This window comes from Vitis riparia, chromosome 3, assembly GCF_004353265.1.
Source record: "Vitis riparia cultivar Riparia Gloire de Montpellier isolate 1030 chromosome 3, EGFV_Vit.rip_1.0, whole genome shotgun sequence".
Taxonomy (NCBI): Eukaryota; Viridiplantae; Streptophyta; class Magnoliopsida; order Vitales; family Vitaceae; genus Vitis; species Vitis riparia.
In genome coordinates this window covers 19,988,294-20,007,760 of record NC_048433.1, presented here as the reverse complement: position 1 = coordinate 20,007,760, position 19,467 = coordinate 19,988,294, and the positions used below count along the sequence as shown (strand labels likewise).

The 19,467-nt window shown below is 37.5% G+C and overlaps 1 protein-coding gene across 1 annotated transcript; it reads right to left on the bottom strand.

Moving 5' to 3' along the window:
- Nucleotides 1-1,164: 1,164 nt before the first annotated feature.
- Nucleotides 1,165-18,872, bottom strand: LOC117911426 (probable 2-oxoglutarate-dependent dioxygenase ANS). The gene is made up of 3 exons (XM_034825797.1): nucleotides 18,008-18,872; nucleotides 17,295-17,616; nucleotides 1,165-2,076 (listed from the first exon to the last, which is right to left on the bottom strand). The coding sequence occupies exons 1-3, from the start codon at nucleotides 18,508-18,510 to the stop codon at nucleotides 1,834-1,836; spliced, it is 1,068 nt and encodes a 355-aa protein (XP_034681688.1). The 5' UTR covers nucleotides 18,511-18,872; the 3' UTR covers nucleotides 1,165-1,833.
- Nucleotides 18,873-19,467: the final 595 nt, after the last annotated feature.

Genomic DNA, 19,467 nt, shown 5'->3' with positions numbered 1-19,467 from the left:
CATGAACCAACCTTTTCTGTTTCACAAAGCAGTCATTAGTTTTCTTGAATTCTATATGCTTTTTCAATACTTGTTAAGCAAGTTCTTTTTTAGGGCTTTTATTTGTTATAAAAAATAAAATATAAAAGAAAATAAAAAGTAAAGAAAATGGAGAGAAATGAATAGAGTTCCTCTAAGCTTTATGTCCATGTGTATCCCAATAGCCTTTTTATAAGGCTTACCTTAAGAAAATTGAAGAATATACCATTAAGAAAGTTTGGTGTTGTTTTTTAAAACTTATTTTTAAAAATTGTTTCTAAAATATAGAAAAAAAAAGGTAAATTTTTAGAATTCTTTAAAAATATGAGTGTTGGATGAGGTGTTTCAAAAAATAGTTTTTAAAAATAAAAAATAAATAACTTGTTTGAATGAAAGAATTTGTATTATCTTATTTTTATTTTATAAAAAAATTATTAATTTAATTTATATTAATATAAAATCAAATTTAAGTTTATTTTTTAAAAAAATAAATAAATTTATAGCTATGTATAAGTTAAAGATAAATATTTTCTTAATTAAAAAATAATTTTTTATCCTAGCAAAACAAAACAGTTACCAAATATGTAAACAAAATTAAAACCCGTTTCTATTTTTAAAGATTAAAAACTGTTTTTAAGAATTTAAGCTTCATCCAACAAGACGCCTTATATTGTGTTGAAATGGTGGCCATCCATCAACTTTGAATGCATTTACAACATTATTACCTGCCCCTTTGCCTTTTTTTCATTTTTTTTTTCGAAAAAAAAATGCACATATTGCAGCAATTTTGTACAAGCCAGTGTGCAATACATACATCATTATACACCAAACAGGTATACAACCAAGAAAACATGAATTACTTCCATGATAGGACCAAACATGTACACACATGAAACGGGCCAAAAATGATTTACTTCCCATGTAAGCATTGAGTTTGTTTACTACGATTTCTAAAAGGTCTTTGAATACTAATGTAACAGGATTTCAGGAACCTGAGGCAAAGTATCCAAGGAGAATAGAGGCCAAAAAAAGAGGAAAGAGGGATTTTTTATTTATTTTTTTATTTGAAAGACTTTCTTCACATAAGCAATCTACAAAATGAAGGAAATATTGGAAACCCATGACCCCACTTGACCATATAAATAATGCCTTTAAAAAAATTCTTTCATTATCAGAGACGTCCGTTCAAGACTTTTCCAAATTGTCTACGATGAACATAAAAGTGTTGACCTCCAAGCCAACTTGTGCAAATGTTACCCACAGAATCCAATATGCCGACTGCACAATAAAACTCTTAACTGATCGAGGAATCACCTAGGGCAATTCGAACAAAGAAAAACACAAAGGACCGCAGATCAAAAGTCTACTTGCAGTTGATTTATGGGAGAACAAACTCCAACATGTTCTCTCTCAAATAGAAAAGCTCATGTTGGATTGTGCCGAGAATAGCCCCTTCTAAGAAACCTTCCATGTTGTAAACCACCAACCACCTTGAAAGGAAACAAGAAATAGACCAAGGACTCCACCATGACCACCTCCTGGTCTTAGAAGCCTTTTCTAAAACTAGGATTCTGTCCTCGATTCCGATAGTCCACCACGAAGCATTATTCTTCGGTGAAGCCTTCAAAAAAAAAAGTTACTATTTCTAAGCAGGGTTGCTGCTGTATCATCAGTCATCTTTAATGCAACCGGGAGAACGAAACAAAGAAATATGATAGATGATGAGAAATCTTATTGCAAGGCCAAAGCCCCAAAAATTGAAAAAAAGAAGTGAAAAAAGACAAACAAACAAGCAAACAAACATTTTTTATCCAACTAAAGCATGAGTGCGTCAATATTTCGTTTTCCTTCCGGGCCCTTTGTGTACCATGATGAAACATATTCTCCATAGACTATTTGACAGTATCGGGGAGGGAAGGACTCAGTCACAAGTGCAGAAGCTGGAGATATTTTCATTGTCTTGGCAGGGTCATGAAATGTGGCTACTGAAAGTCGCGCTTTGTTGGCATTAGCTATAGCCCGATGTTGAGCACTCCTATAATTACCATTGGTTATAATCTGCAAGTAATAGGATTTCCCATCAGAAATAAAACAACATTTTTTAGCTCCATTTTTCCCAAACAGAAAATAGTTTCCTAACACAAGTGAAGCATATTTCTCCCTAATAAAAAGCTTTCAAGGGAACTGATTTATATTAAATCTATGATTTGATAGTTACCAGTTAAGTTCTGACTACTTGCATAAATGTCCATGCAACTAGCAATTCAGTAGGCTTTACAAGAGAGGAGAGCATTCATACACAAACAAGTATCTGTGATATGTCCAAATTTTATTAGGTACAACTCCCTAGTGAGGAAATAATGAATAGAATAAAACTAATAAAAGTATAGAAACAATCTAGCATATACAGAGTAATGTGAAGTGCATAAAAGTTGATCCTCCAATTATGCAAGCAAGCACAAGATTACCACCATTTTTTTTTCTTTTGATACTCAAGCACAAGATTACCACCATGATTCTAAACAATTTACCATAAGAGAATGGAACATAAAGCATTATTCCACACTGACCCACAGTAAAGGCTCCCTTGGCTAAAATAAAAAAATCCACAAATACAGCTCATAATGAGCACAATGTTTTTTCAAAATTTTTTTACTTTCCACACTGACTTCTAGTTCAAGTTCAAATAGGCGAATGTAGGCACACTCTTTTTCAGGGTTGTTTCATTTAGATTAACAGCCACATCCCCTTGAAAGTCTCCATATATGACATTCATGGTCTATTTGAAGGGAAAGGAGCTATAAGGTTTTAATTTAAGAGCACCTATAGCTTGACAGAAACTTTTAAATTGGTAAAATTTTCTGAGCACAAGTGTGAGGAACTTTTCAGAGTGCCCATTTTTTAGATTCTCACATGGAGTCAGCCTCCATTACTGTTACTTTTTTTCATTCATGACATGGCAAATTTGTTTCTGCTCCCAAAGGAGGAAAAAAGAAGCAAATATAGTTTTCGAGTAATATAATTGTTGAACAATTTGAGATGAATAAAGTTAATTATTAGGGATGAAGTTGGGTCATTTAAGCACTGAAGGGATTATCATCTTCTAGAAATACAACAGTTATTAGTAGATTGTTGATCAAGAAATATCTCTGATGCCAGGATCCATCAATTTCACCCAATGTACTGGTATCAACATGACATGGCATGGGTGAGGGTATGGTTTGGACACTCCTATTTTACTTTGGATGTGGCTGTTTGTTTTTTTTCATTTATATTCTTTTATTCTTTCAACTTAATTTTAATTGGATTTTCTCTTATTATGTTGTATCCAGGTACCCATGCCCTTTTATGGATCCTTTCTAGCCAAGTCCCTATATCCTAAAATCAGACACCTATACGCATACCAATATCCGACACCTAAACCCATGCTATTAGCCTAAGGGTTCTCCTAATTGGATTTTGATGATTACAAAGCAAGATTAAAGTTATAACGGTTACAATCAAGTTAACTATTTCAAGTTTACTAATGAAAATTCAAAGAAAGCTCAAACAACAATGGAAGAAGACCAACACCATGAAGGCTTGGGTTCCTCGAGTACTTGAAGTGACCTAGGATTAAATATAAGATAGCATTTGTTGGTGCACTTAAAGTTTTAATTCCATCCTTCCTTAAGCTTAAAACAATCTCTTTATAAAAAAAAAGGATGAATCTTTGTTTTAAATTAAAACCTCAAACAAAATTCTTTTTCAACTTATCTTAAAAGGTTTTAAGGTGTACATAAGCTGTTAGAAGTTACAAACCTTAAACTAAGTCATTTTAAACACTTTACAGTACAATTGGTTGAGGGGGTCAGGTACCAGTTGAGCCGGTTGGACTTGACCAATCGAGGGTGCATTTTAACCTTCTCTCTCTTTTAGTAGAATATGTGCAGACGGTTGAGATAGAGCCTTGACCAATCGATGATTGATCAAGGGTTAGTCGAGCCAATTGCCTAAACAGTATTAGTTCTGAACCCTAACAATCATTTGCAGTGCATTAAATACATAATGGCTAGTGAACCGGTTGCTCAACCTATCAAAGCCTATTTGTGGCTTTTGGGGTCCCTAAGCTAGAAACTTATCAATAGAAGAGTTCTAGAGCATTTAGTGATAAGAGAATAACTACATTCAATTGATAAACATTCTTTCTTCTCATTCAAAGCTCTTCTAGAAGTGCATTGATTTCCTAACTTGCAAATCCTTTTGTGCACCTTCAAATCCATCCTAGTTTCTTCTTTTATTTAGAGCTCAACTTGCTAAGGTTTGGAATCTTTAAAATCTTGCTTACCTAATCCTCATGAGAGAATTTATTCAAGTAGGTTGTATACTTGAAAAGGTTATGAAGGCCCATTAGAACCTTTGAATCCAAGTGTAAAGAGTTGGAAGAAATTGGCTTAAAGGTCTTAAAGATAGTGGAACCCTCACTCAGTTATGAGCTTAAGGAGAGTAGATGTAGGCAACTTGACGAACCACTATAAAAGGGTTTGCATTTCTCTTCTCTCAACTTCTTTATATCATTCTTGCTTTGTTCCTCATTTCTCACATAATTTGTTTTTAGTTGTTGGTTTTTGAAAAAGTTTTATATCATTCTTGATATATAAAAGTTCTTTATATCACCTAATTCCTCCCCCTCCCCCCCTCTCTTAGGAGATTATCTTAATCTAATTAGCCAATACCCATCCTACATTCTTGAGCTTATCTATGCTAAACTAACACTTTGTTGAAAAAGTAAAGTACCTAGTGTGGTTTTTTGCTAGGCTCTAAATAACATATGGAGAAGTCCTAGCAAGTAATGGAACAACTTTAAATACGGACTCGAATCTTATATCAAATACTAGCCAAATAGTAATTCATATGTCACTTGTTTTTCTTTATAGGCATCAATTCATATATCAAATATATTAGTTTTACAAGATAAAACCATACAAAAATTAAGATGCTAAAGATAGTATCAACTAATTCAAGACCAACATGATGCTTGTTCCAAATTGGTATTCCTCTTATATATTCCTAGGTCAAATGTGCTTGGCTTGGTAGCGGATTGATTGGATTGAATGTAGCATCTCTAATGATAGATTTTTGGTTGGTTTCTTAGCAAGCAGGGTCACCCTTCAACAAACCAACACAAAACAACAAAATAACCTTGCAACAAAGTAATCTTGCCAAACATTATTAGAGATGAATTAATCTTGCAACATTCAACATTCAAATCAATTACCTTTTCTTAACAAGCAAACCAACACAAAACATGGATTAAGAAATTATTTCATTTCTTTTTTCCTAATCCTTGTTGGATCCATAATCCCTAATTCCACCTTCCCTTCATAAATCCTAAAACCTGAAGCAATAGCCCACTGCTATTTGATTGTCAGTAGCTACCTTAAGAGTTGTCCGGCATCACCTTACACTAACAAAACAACAAGTCTCAGAAATTTTTTGCCCATGACCTCCACCCCCACAAACCAAGATTGGGCAAGCAAACTACATAAATAAAAATGTGACATCATATATAGATCCTCCAAAGAAACCCTACGTCCTAACAAAGCTGAACCATTTTTCACATGTCATCAATGCAGAAAGAAGCCTAATCACTATACCAAGAGATGTTCAACAAATTTAGTAAAGATAGAACCAATAACATTATGATGAGGAGGTGATGCAGGATCTTAAATTGTCCAGCAGTACATGATTTCCTTAGGCCGTAGAATTAGGTAAAAAAATAAAAGATGGTTGAAAAAGAAGAAAAGAAATCTTCAACAATCACACCAAGCTTTCTAGGTAATCACACATAGGGTTTCTTAAGTCAATCATACTTAGTAGGAAAATAATCACACTCTTAAAGGAAGTATTATAGGTGCTAAAAACTTGTATTAAAATTCTGGTTCTTCGCTTTGAAAGACTACATGTATAAATTTAGCAAGTGGTAAAGGATTAGGGAGGGTTTATGGGAGGTTCCGGGTTCAAGTCCAATGTATAAATATAATAAAATAAATCTATTTAAAATGGTTAGAGACAAGATAAAAATAAAATAACAAAAAATAAAAAATAAAAAATAAAAAGTAATAAAAAAAATTCGACAACATATATAAGATGTCTAAATCACATTTCAAAAACCCAAAAGGCCTAAACATGCACCAAATAATACAGATTTCAAGAAACATTTCACAACTCCAAATCAAGGCAATATATAAGAATGCAAAGACTAAATTAATTCACAAGGATGGTACATGTTCCAAAAATCAAGAAAATTTAAAAATCACAAATTGGAAAAAATGAGTGACGTAGGCTGAGTGTCATAATTCAACTACATGGCTTCACTCCTTCACAACCTTTAAATGAGTATGAATTTAAGCCCACAAGAGGCATGGAGGGCCAAATTAACACTCAAGTTTGAAAAAAAAATGTTGGGATACACAAAAATGTCTATGAAGAAGCCTGTTCTCATGTGACCAAGTCATATATACCAAAAACTAGTGGCAACCATTAATAGTCATAAAATGACCATAATCTCAAGCCTATAATGGCCATAAAAAGGTGTTCATAAAGGCTGAAAATGGTCCTTCAAAATTTAGTTTAGAAAACTTTTCAAAAATCAACAAAAAAATGAGAGCAACTATCAATATTCTCAAGCATAAAGGCAAGACCAAAGTTTATTGTAAGAGACTTGACCTCTGGTCATGAAATTGACCATCATAAGGAGCTTGAAATTTAGCCAAAAAGGGTTTGAAAATAAGATTTTACAACTACATTTGCAAATAACCCAATAAAGAACAAAACCAAATCAAGCAAGGCTTGAAAAAACTGAACAAAAAATTAATCAAGAGAACAAACATCTCCTCAAGCATCCAAAATGAACAAAAAGAAGAAAAGAAGAAGAGAATTCAAAGATGAAAAGCAAAAACCCAAAAAACAAACATGTGGCCTTTCAATATCCACACCTAATATACATATCATCTCAAGACTCAAAAGAAAATGAAAAAACTGAAAATAAGTAGAAGAAAACGAAATCAAGATAAACTTCACAAGTGACATACTTAGCTTCTAGTCCTCTTCTAAGCCAAGTCTTCTCTAAAGCTTTCTCTTCTCCCTCCCTCTCCAAAATTTGATAGTCTCCCTTGAAAAAAAAAAAAAGCCAAAGAGAACCCCTTGAAAATGAGCCCCAAGACCCCTTTTTATAGGGCAAGAAAGGGGGGAGATTTTAAGACTTGTCATCATCTCCATGAAGGCTCAAATTCTCTTTAAATCCAAATCCAAACCCAAAGAGACACTAACCCAGGGTTAAAGGTCACAAAAGCCTCCTAAACCAACCTTAAGAACCCTCAAAGAATGGCAAAAAAGGTGGGACTCAAAAAGGGGCCAAAAAAAGTGGCTGAAAATTGAAAAACTTGATTAACCAATAGAGGGAACCAGTTGCAACCAGTCTAGCAATTGATTAAACCAGAAGCTTGACCAATTTATCGTGTTTTGCCCTTTTCTACCCCACTTTAGCCTCTTTTCAAGCCCACCGTGCTCCAGTTTTTGTGCTTATTTTCATTCTCTTTTCATCTATTTGTTGATTTTTGAGATAGAGATTATTTGATTTGTAGATATTAAAGAATTTAATGCTTGATTTTAGGTATTTGCTCTTCATCTATAGATTTTCTTTTTCTTTTCTTAATTTTGTTCATCTTAGATGCTTGATGAGATACTTGTTCTCTTGATTAATTTGTTGTTAAGTAGCTTTTTAAGCCTTGCTTGATTTAGTCTTGTTCATATACTGAGTTATTTTCCCCTTGTTATGAAGCTCTTTGAGTTAACCATAATATGAGGTTCATTTGGATTTGAAATTTTTTATTTTCTTTTGATTCTTCTTTTGGGGATTTTGTTTTGATGCTTTTGAAGGCTCTTAGCTAGGTTAATTCTTAGACCGGAAGACGCCTCAAACCAAGCCAAAATCCAGCTTAAAGCGGTTAGTTGCTCTTTCCTAGCTTCGCAGAAAATGATTGTATCGTCAGCAAAAAGAAGGTGGGAGACAATCATCTCCACTCCCCCTCTCCCCCGAAGTCTGCAGTCTGACAAGAAGCCCCATCAACAGCCCTTCTTATTAGAGTGCTTAGCACTTCCATACCCAAGACGAAGAGATAAGGAGAAAGAGGATCTCCTTGCCGCAACCCCTTGGTGTTTGAGAAGAAGCCTGCAGGCACCCCATTGACTAGGACAGAAAATTTGGCAGTTAAGATGCACCACCAAATCCACTCCATCCACCGAGACCCAAAGCCCATTTTAAGCAAAACCTTCATGAGAAAATTCCAGTTGATGCTGTCATAGGCTTTTTCAATGTCTAATTTGCAAATCAGCCCTTTCTCTTTTCGTTTATGCCAGAAGTCAATCACCTCATTAGCTATAAGTGAAGCATCCAAAATCCGTTTGCCCCTCACAAAGGCATTTTGATCCATAGAAACCACCTTTTCTAAAATCTTCTTCAGCCTATTCGTCAGCACTTTAGTCAAAAGCTTGTACAATCCCCCTAATAGGTTGATTGGCCGAAAATCCCCCAGGTCTTCAGCACCTCCTTTCTTAGGGATGAGGACCAAGAAGGTGGTATTAAGGCTTTTGGCAAAAGATCTTTGATCATAAAACTCCTTAAACAAATCCACAATCTCCTCCTTCACAAAATCCTAGCAAGCTTGCCAAAAGGCCATTGTGAACCCATCCGGGCCTGGAGCTTTATCACCATTCATTTCCATCAAGGCAGAGTGAATTTCCTCCTCAGTGAAAGGCAACTCCAAAACTTCAGCTTCACAGGAGTTAAGGCGATTGAGGTGCAACCCCTCAATATCAGCTCTCCAGCCTGGCTCTTCTGAGAGCAAATGCTGAAAAGCATTCACAATCCCCTCCCTCACCTCTTGTTCCTCAGTCATCCACACCCCATTAATCTTAATTCTATCCAAGGAATTATTTCTTCGGTGGGCATTTATCATCCGGTGAAAAAAGTCTGTGTTCCTATCCCCTTCCTTTAGCCACAGCTCCCTTGACAGTTGCCTCCAATGGATTTCTTCCATTAAAACCCACTTTTTAAAGGAATCTTTAGCTTCTTTTTTCATCTTTGTTTCTCTTTCAGAAAGGCTCCTCTCACTTTCCACCCCATCCCAGTACTCAACTTGTTGAAAAGCCGAGTTTTTATTAACTTTCAGCCTTCCAAACACCTTCCTATTCCAAACTTTGATTTTTTGCTTCAACTCCTTCATTTTAGTGGCTAGTCTGAAACTAGCCCTCCCTCTCACCTCAAACCCCTGCCACCATCCCCGAAGAAGGTCCTTAAAACCATCAACTTTAAGCCACATATTTCCAAACCTAAACGGGGAAGGGCCCCGCCTTAACCCACCACCCATCAGCAAGATGGGAAAGTGATCTGAGGTGGGTCTGGGCAACCTGCTTTGGACGACCCCACTGAAATGATCAAGCCAGTTTTGGGTCACTAGGAACCTATCCAGCCTAGCCCAAGCCTGATTATTCCTACCCCCACTCTAGGTAAGCGCTCCCCCTTGCAAAGGAAGATCAAGAAGCTCTAACTCGTCAACAATCTGGGTGAACCTTCTCATAGCACCAATTAGCCTTCCCTGGCTACTCCTTTCCCTTTGGGAGAGAATGACATTGAAGTCACCCCCTAAACACCATGGATCATCCCAAATGCCTCTGATCGCCCCTAGCTCCTCCCACATACAATCCCTATCCTCTCTAGAGAACGGCCCGTACACACTAGTAAAAATCCAAACTAGCTCTTCCACATTCCTGAGCCTACAGGAAATTGAGAAGTTTCCCACCTCCATCTCAAGCACCTCCAGGATCCTTTTATCCCAACAAATCAATAACCCTCCCGCAGAGCCATAGGCATCCAGGGCACCCCAGTCTAGAAACCTACCAGTGCCCAAGCTTCTCACCAGCCCCTCTGACATTGCCTGAATTTTGGTCTCTTGGAGACAGAACAAATCCACCCTCTGAATTCTAATCACGGCATTAATCACCTTTCTTTTGGAACTATTGTTAGCTCCATGTACATTCCAGCTCAAGAGTCTTAGCTTCATTTAACTTCCATGACCTGACACCCTCTTCCTTGCATTCCACATTTATGCTTTTTCCCCCCCTCGTAGTTAATGGAGCACTCTAATCTTTTCAATTACCTTTCGAACTTAGATTTCTTCAGAAGAGTTTTGTTGTGGACTCTTTCCTTTCTCTTTCGGATTTTAACCAAAAAATCCAAAATGTCTTTCTCCAATCCTACTGTCGGAAAGAACTTACTGAACCTAGCCAGATCACTTTCCTCCCAGCCCTTTACTTCTCGTGGCATAGTTTGGACTAAGCACAATTCCTTTCCACATTCTTCATTGCTGCCATTGTTAACCTCCATCAGTTCCCAGCGATTGACAGTCTCAACTCCTATAGGCCCCGGAGCATTAAGCATGCGTAACGGGGTTTCCCCCTGGATTGTCTCCCTACCATCCCTAGAATAGTCATAATACTCCCCCAATGGAGTCCGACCGAAAAAAAAAAAAAAAAAAAAGGAGAAGAGGAGAACCTAGAAGCCAACAATCCACAAGGGTTAAGAGCACTCCCATACCTCAACGCTTCCTCAATTAGGGCAAGGTCAATCTTTGATCTCTCCTCAGATTGGAGCTCTTCCTCAATTTGCTTCCTCAGGCCATCCTTCACCCAAAAATGAGAGATTTCAGCGTCTGGACCCCTCAAAAGACTTGGGTCAGACCACACCAAGGGAAGGGCCACACCAATGTGGGCTCTATTCCCTCCAAAGACTGGGATGGGCCTCGACAATGGTCCAGCCTAGCCGGACCAGGTGCCACAAAGGCCTCCATAGCCTTGACCCACCTAAGGTCCTCCAAAGACGTCGGCCCAGAAGAAGTCGACCCAGCCTCAAATGAAGAGAAGAAGACTGGATCTAGCCCAACGGGCCCAGAGCCCAGATTAGAGCTCCGTGGGTCCTCAGAATGGCCTGGCTTAAGGGGGCCACCCAGAAGCTGCACACCTCCATGGGGCCCAACCGACGACCCATCAAGGCCCCGAAAACGAACCGAATGGCGCTCCGACCCACTCGTCTACCCCCGCGTCCCATCGGCATACTACAACTGGGTCTCGAGCCTTGCGTCGTCGTCCTTCTCCAACACACGCTTGCCCGAGCGTGCAAAGACCTCACCCTCAACCTCTCCTTCTGCTCTGATTTTCTTCCCACTCTTTTCTGTCGACAACAATCTCATTACCAGCCTAACCTCCCACCATAAGGTTAACGAATAGCACACCCTTCGACCCAAATTTCCACCAAGTTCGGAATCTCGTCGCCGTTTAGCTTCACCAGAATCCTAACCCACTGCAACTCCTCTAGCTTCTCCGTTTGAGAATCAATAGCTAAGAAACCCCCACACTCCTCCCCTACCCTTCTAAGGATGGCCCGATCCCATAAAGAGACGGGTAAGCCCACGATTCTCACCCATGCCTCACTCTTTTTCTCTCCTTCCATCAGACACCCCGTCTCAGGGCTCCATTTCTCCAATCGCAGAAAAAACCCCCCAACCAAAATTCTTCCAAGGTTTAGAGCTTTCTCAGCTTCTGCCAACAGCTCAAATTCCAGCAAAACCTTACCCCTTTCCAACTTAGCCAGTCCTAAGTTGCCCTTCAACCCCCAAATTTTTGCCATTTGGGTCCCCCTAACTTATCAAGTCATCCCCCCTCACTGATTTGGGGTCCCAAGATCCAACAAGACAGTGAGCCAACTTATTTAAATTTCGACTTAGGTCCTTTTTGCTGACTTCCACCCTAGCCACTGCTCTGCCTTTGCACCTTGGCAGCTTAACCACCTCCGCAAAGGTTTTCCCCAAAATGGGCTTCGACAACATTGCCTCATCCTTTTGACTCTCCTTCCTTTCAATAGCAACACCCAAGCACCAAAATGTCTCCGCCATTGAAGCCTAGCCCCCTTTTACTCCTCTTCCTTTGGGGATAAAGATGTTGAACCTTTTCTTCTCCAAATCCACAACGCCCAGACGGAGGAAGCATCCCCCCTTGTTTTCATCGCACACCAGCGAATGGAACCTCCCTTTTCCATCCAATTTCTTTCCCATTTTCTAGTTCGCGTGTCCTTAATGCAAAAAACCAGACATTCCATAAAGATCCCTAGGCTCTCCAATCCCAGCTTAATCCACGAAGAAACCCCTCTTTTCCTCTCCACAATAGTGGCTTGCACTTTGCCCTTCTTTTCTACCTTGATCTCAAAGGTCTTCGACTCCACTCCGAAATTGCTCTTCTTCAAGCTTTTCCGAGACTCCGAGTGGACATTGCTTATTACACCCTCGCTCACACACAAATTCACTTGCTCTCCTCCATCACTCTCGCTCTCTCTCTCTCTCTCTCTCTAGCCCTCTTTCTCTTGCTCTCCTCCATCGCAATTGAAAGATTCACTTGCTTTGTGACTAATTTTAAAATAAACTTTAAGAGCCACAAGTGTTTCATTATTTGTCAAAAATGAATTTTCACTAGAAAAGGTTCTTTGAAACCTATTTTTATCTTTTTTATTTTCTCTTCAAAACTAGTTGTAAAACCTTATTTTCAAACCCTTTTTAGCTGAACTTCAAGTCCTTTTGATGGCCAATTTTGTGGCCAAAGGTCAAGTCCCTTACCATGGACTTCGGTCTTACTATTATACTTGAAAATATGGATAGTTGCTCTCACTTTTTTTGTGATTTTCAAATGCTTTTCCAAACTGATTTTTGGAGGACCATTTTTGGCCCTTGTGAATCCCTTCTCATGGTCACTAGGGGCTTGAGATTATGGTCACTTTATAGTCATTAATGGTTGCCACTAGCTTTGGCAAACATGTCTTAAATTTACACAAGAGCATACCACTTTATGGATGCTTTCATGTACATTTCAGCCCTCTTTTTCAAATGTGAGTGTTAATTTGGCCTTCCATGCCTCTTGTGAGCTTAAACTCATACTCATTTGAAGGTTATGAAGGAGTGCAAGCCCTGTAATTGAACTATAGCTCACTACCTTGGCCTACATCACTCATTTTTACCAACTTGTGATTCAGATTTTCTTGATTTTTAGAAGATGGCCTATCCTTGAAAATCTTAAATTAATGGGATTATCACTAACCCCAATGAGCTTTTTTTTTTTATGTTCATTAAAGGGTTGAGGTGCGGAATTGTCCATGGATAATAATTTGAACTTATGACAAAGCCCACATACCTTGATTTCTAAACTTTGCTTGTCTGTAGTCCTATTTTTAACATCCAAAGTGTTTTTGTAAATCTGGACTTTTTGGCTTGTTTTAAAATATTTTTGAGGCTTGAAATGTGTAAAGACTTCTTGAATGTATCAATGAATTATTGTTTTGTTAAAAAGCCTTTCTCCAAGCTTGTTGAATAAATCGGTTTTTCCAAGGTCTAGCTTCTACCTTGTTTTTTACCTCCAAAATGTTTTTGCAAATCAATCTCAACTCTTTGGTTTTTAATTAATTTTGATGTTTTTACTATATTTTAGACTTCTTCAATAAGCTTAAGAGCTTTGGCCCAACTCAAAAATCTTTTGTTAAACTTGTAAATTAATTCAATCTTTGTATGCTTATTGTGCTGACCCAATTTAGAGTTATGAGATTTCTTTGAAATCTGGATTATCTAGTGCGTATTTGGGCCTTCTGGGCTTTTGAAATGTGATCTAAACGTCTCATATATGTTGTAGAATTTTTGTTTTGATTTTTATCTCGTTTCTAACTATTTTAAATAGATTTATTATCTAAATGTTTGTTTTCAGTCCTGTTTCTACACCTTTTGTATAACTTGTTGAATCAGCCCTTTTTGGTGTGCCTTTAGCATTCTTTGGTTTTGGTTTTTATTCTAGACATTTTGTGCATGTTAGACAAGTCTTTCCTTGAATCATGATCACCCTTTAACTATTTTATTTAGATTTATTTTGTGACTGCATGTTTGTTGTCCTCTTCTGACCTCCTTGCATGTTTAGTGTAAGTTAGGCCTTTTAAATGCTAGTTTAGCCATCTTTGACTCTTGATCTAAGTTGTATATACCTTGTACATATTGGTTGATGTTTGCTTTGATGTTAGATCACTTCTTATACATGTAAACTAATAATTTCTTTCTATGTGTTGCCCTATTTTAGGCATTTTTTAGGTACACTCTCTTCCCTTGATTTGTTTGATTCCTTTGATATGCATGTTAAAATATTTTTTTGATTGGGATATGCATGTTAAAATATCAACCTTGTTGTATATCTCTATAGTTATCTTTTGGTATTCACGATTTATTAATCAATTGTCTTAATTTCCTCCACTTGTTTAATAAAGACCTCTTTAAGGCTGAGAGGGGTGCTACCCTATGGTACCTTCCCAATTTTATTTATTTTTTTTTATCAATAAGCAAAAGAATTGTATTACGAAGAGGTGCTAAAATAGCGACCCACAGAAGTACAATATAGAGACACTCACCCCCTTACAGTTGGACCCAAAAACAACAAGAAAAAACAAAAAACCTTCTCCCTCGTCGCGAACCCACCCAATTTATAAAATCTATTAAGGTCGAAGGATCACCTTTTATCCACAATTTGGTCTCCGACCATAGTATGGTACCTTCCCAATAAGTAACTTAACCCCTAGATCTAGACTCAATTTTCACAAACTTTGTTTTTCCTTCAAAAAGGAGTCACTCAAGGTGTTATTTCTTATTTTGTTTCCCTTTAAGAAAAAAATAAAAATTAGTGACGACTCCAACTTTCTTCAAAAATCAATTTTTTACAACAAAAAAAGAATTTCGCCATCAAGTAGGAACGCATGTGAAAAATACAGGTCCACACCTGTGTACTTTGGTATGCCCTTTTTGGAACTTTATTAATACATTTATTTGCATTTACCTATAAATATTAATATATATTACCCGCATTGTCAAATTGATAATGTCTTTCATGTTGATCTAACTCCATGACGTCATTCGCCATATCCAGGAGAGTAGTCTAAGGTCTTTCAAAATGATGTGTTGTATAGGGTTAGCCCTAAAAGGCAAATTTAATCCAAACCCTTACTCTGCATTCTCCACAACACATGCTTCCTTGTCCTTAATGCCACTAGTTGCTGGTTTGAAAACGTTGTTGGCTCAATCCTCAATATTGTAAGGATTAGCAATTTATAGTTCTTGAATTTGGGCTTTCAAAGTACTAACCTTCTCCATGATCATATAAAGAAAATCATCACATTATGGATCCATCAACTTTCCCTTAAAACTTCAACCATTGCTAGTTGTCATAGTTTTATTTCTAGTACCAAATCTAATATAGGATCTTAAATTTCCCAACATCAGAGAATTTTTTTAGGGGGGAGAATAAGGTGAAAAGAATAAAAGATGACTGAAAAAGAAGAAAATAAACCTTGGAATCAAACCAAAGTTCCTAGACAATCACATAGAGGTTCTTAAGTTGTTATACTTATGAGGAAGGCAATCACAACTTCAAAGGAAGCATAATAAATACCCAACTAACATTAAAATTCTAATTCTCCATTTTAAAAGACTACATAGATATATATAAAATCTTTTACCTTCTTTCATCAGAGTACAACTTCCCTAATTCCTTATTTTTCTTTGTAAAATGGGGAAAACATAGGCAAGGAAGATTATTCAAAAACTAAAATAAATAAAAACATTTCTAATATAATAAGAAAACTAAAATAAATAGAAACTTGACAAAAAGTAAAGTACTAAAAATCAATCCTACTATAATAGAAAGACTCTAAATGAGACTCTAAAACCAAACTACCATTTTTTTTGTTTTTTAGATAAATCCTAAGGGTTCATTCCTCCTCAGGAGGCCTTGTAATACAAATAGTAAGACACAAAAAGCACGAAGTCGAGGAGGTTCACTTACTATAAGAACACTACTTGGAGTCTAGGTTTAAGGGTTTTTCAAGATTGCCTTAGGGCACATGCTTTTGAAAAATTATGGTGCTAGCTTCATTAAGTGTTTCTCATAATCTAGAGTACCATCAAGGCTTTAAAAAGTCGGATTTTGAGGATTTTAGGATCAGGGAATTATACCATACTGACCAAATGTACCATTTGAGATTGCTTAGGGCTGAGGGTTAAACTATTCATTGGATTTGATGCCACCAAAGAAATTTAAAAGGGTGGGGGGAAAAAGAAACAAAGAAAAGTTTGGTTAATAGAACCAATAATGCATGTACAAAAAATGAGCAATTGAGCATAGTCACTTGAAGGTGTTTCAAGAAAATTAATTTGTGAAGGTTTATTAAAGGAAAAAGCATTATCTAGTAGGAGGACAATAAGTTAAAGAGCAAGAAGCATGGCCAATATCAGATTTCCAACCTGATCAATGATAATAGTATTCCTAATTACAGAACCAATTCAATGATATTCAATATTGGAAGTTTGAATGAGTACCATCTCCTAATCCACCTAAGCCATCAAGTTATTTAAAGGCTAGCATGAGATTTTTTCAAGTAGAGGGATGGACCAAAAGTTTTTCATCCTAAAGTTAAAGACTAGGTTCTTCTTCCTTCAATCTTACACTACCTTGTACATATTTGGGTTAACATTTTGTTGATGTGCCCTAATAAGAAACTTATATATACTCGTGTCGAGCTGCCCGCCTCCTCAATTTCACACCCTCTGTCAATTGTTTTTCAACAGGACTAAATCTCAAGTAAGAAAGACAATGTACAAGACTTCCAAGTGCCACCATCAATCAAGATTGTCAAGTGCTCCTAATCATCTGGGCAGCATATCATGAAAAATCATGCATCTTGTGATCAATAACAAGGCGCTGCCACTAAATGGATTAAAATAAGGTATCTCTAGCAGTGAATTATGTTAACCATTATCAAGGGTATGAGACTGATGCATTGCATGAAGATACAAATATCATGCTTCATCCTGAGACCCCTTCTTAACAATGACTAATCTACCCCCATAAGACCAATGTTTAATGAATCAATAAGTTCTATATCATAGTGAGAGCACTGTACAGAATAAAGAAGATTTGGAATAGTGTTCCTAAATCTGGGAACCACTCTATGTAACAAAGAAAGATTATAGTCACATCTTAGGATGCCCATGATAAAATTTCAACAGTAAAAAAAAAATAAGAGTAAAAAATAAAAAACACGAAAAAAGAGTTCTTGCACCTAGAGCTAAAAATTGTGATCTAATGAATAACAAGAAAAGCAATACCTCAGTTTGGTCAGCCAAAATGACAACTATGGCATCTGATAGAGGCTGTACCATCACCCATTCACCATCTTTCAAGACCTGGAGACCATCAACATCATCTTGGATCAGGAGTGTGATGGCACCCATGTCAGAATGGGATTGCAAACCAAGGGTGAGTTCCGGCTGAGGGCAGGGTGGGTAATAACTAACTGTTATATTCTGATAAAAATCGCCTACAGCATCTTGGATACATGAAGATGGCAAGCCTAGACTCTCCGACATGAATGCCAGAAGCTTTTGAGCAAGAGCTTTCATACAATCGCTGTACTCGACCACAACTTCTCTGTGGATTAAATCCAAAAACATTCCAACTACGTATCAGAAGGCCAACAAAAATAAAAATATTCCTCTGTTTAGTTGCTGAGAAAATATATTAAATGAAGAGAAATTAAACTTATAAGATTGAATTTTCATTACTTCCAACACAAATAAAATTAAGAACTTCACTCTTGACAGCCCCAGGCCTAACAGCCATTACATGTGTGAACGAACATTCGTTTGAACAATGTTTTAATTTTTATCCAGCCATGTTTAGCAGAATTTGAACCCCCCCCCCCCCAAAAAAAAAAAAAAATGGGATTTCACAAATTTTGTTCTGGCTTTATCGCTGATTGCATTTCAAAAGAAATTTAATTAATTATTAGGGGGGGAAAACACTAAAAGAGAGGAGGCACCTGTAATTAGGAGGAAAATCTGGCCAGCGAGAGGGGTTGCGACGAGAAAGAGGCAAGGTGTGATGATCAAAGTAATCCCTCCAATCCAAAACGGTGTCGTTTGAAGTACTGACCAGCATTCGGCTGCCATAGCCTTCGGACGCAGCAGAACCCGGAGGGCAGGCGTAACTGAGTTTGTGCGACATGGGGCTGTCTTTGAAAAAGGAAAGGCCTACGCTCCTCATGCGGTGTAGCAAGTGGATTGGAACTCCATGATTGGTCACTTGAAACGCACCCCACTCTTTGCAAGCTTGCCCCAGTTCACGACGAACGTCGCCCCAGTGATCCGGGTCGAATCCGAAGAGATCGATGACAGGAACTGTGGAAGAAGTATCATCCTCAGTTGTGGGGATTTTGATTTGGGGTCGATTCTCTGGCGCCTGTATGTATTCAGGTGGCACCTGTGTTGGATTCTTTTCGGCTAGGGTTTGAACTCTGGTGGGCTCCCCCACTACCACCTCCATTCTTTCAATACTCAATACTGAATCTCCTATGGAATGGAATGGGAGGGAGAAGAGACCTTAGTAGGATGTCTCGACTCTCAACTCTCAACTCAGTCCTCAATCGTCTATCGGCAATATATACGGCCTCACCCGTGCCCTGACCATTGGGCCAGCTCCACCCAAGCCTAAATTCTTGAGGTAATGGTACGCCCAATACCTTCCTTACAGGAAACAAAAAGGGAGATTTTGTCAAACCCCAACAGCCTTTTTCAACCGATCCTTGTTTTGTAAGTTGTGTTTGAAATGACAAGCAAAATATGAGTGTGAAGAGGGCAGCGTAATATTTACTTGTAGCTATTAAAATATCAACTGTTGTCTCATAAGTCATCCAGATCCTCTATCCCCTAACACCAATTGATCCTGGAAAAAAAGGCTTCCCAGATTGGTTCCTGAAAAAGCCCCTCTGATGCATAAGTCAGAAATGGTAGATTGTATAATTGAAAAACCAACACTATTATACCTTTTCTTCTTACCTGGGAGCCTTTTTTAAGCCTTATGGTGTAACTGATAATCATTACTTCTAGGCATTTACCACCATATAATGCTTATGTACCTTAATTCCCCCTATTTCTCCATCTTTGGTGGGTAACAACCATGTGCTTTAATTATCTTCCATTTTGGTTCTTGAATTGACCAAGTGAGGTGCTTTTCTACCTCCTGCACATCCCCTACTAGGCAGCTCAGAGATGCCTACATTGCCCTCATTTGCCATGGAGCGTAGGTCGTCGGTCACTTGGGAAATTCTTATAGAGTAAGAGCGGGAAAAATTCAAAAGTGCCTTTCTCAATTCCTGCTCATTAATGCTCACTCATTTTCCCACATCAATAAAATTAGGGAAAGTTGTGTTTTCAACTGCTTATTTGAAAATGTTATAATATTCAAATCCCAAGATTGTGGAATATCATATTTGACCGTCAA

What these genes read in the sequence shown, in the direction of transcription:
- LOC117911426 (XM_034825797.1), bottom strand. Translation starts at nt 18,510, where the DNA reads ATGGAGGTGGTAGTGGGGGAGCCCACCAGAGTTCAAACCCTAGCCGAA. An exon ending in GATTTTCCTCCTAATTACAG is followed by an intron (nt 17,617 to 18,007) that starts GTGCCTCCTCTC and finishes TTTAATCCACAG; the next exon opens with AGAAGTTGTGGTCGAGTACA. An exon ending in TTTTGGCTGACCAAACTGAG is followed by an intron (nt 2,077 to 17,294) that starts GTATTGCTTTTC and finishes TATTACTTGCAG; the next exon opens with ATTATAACCAATGGTAATTA.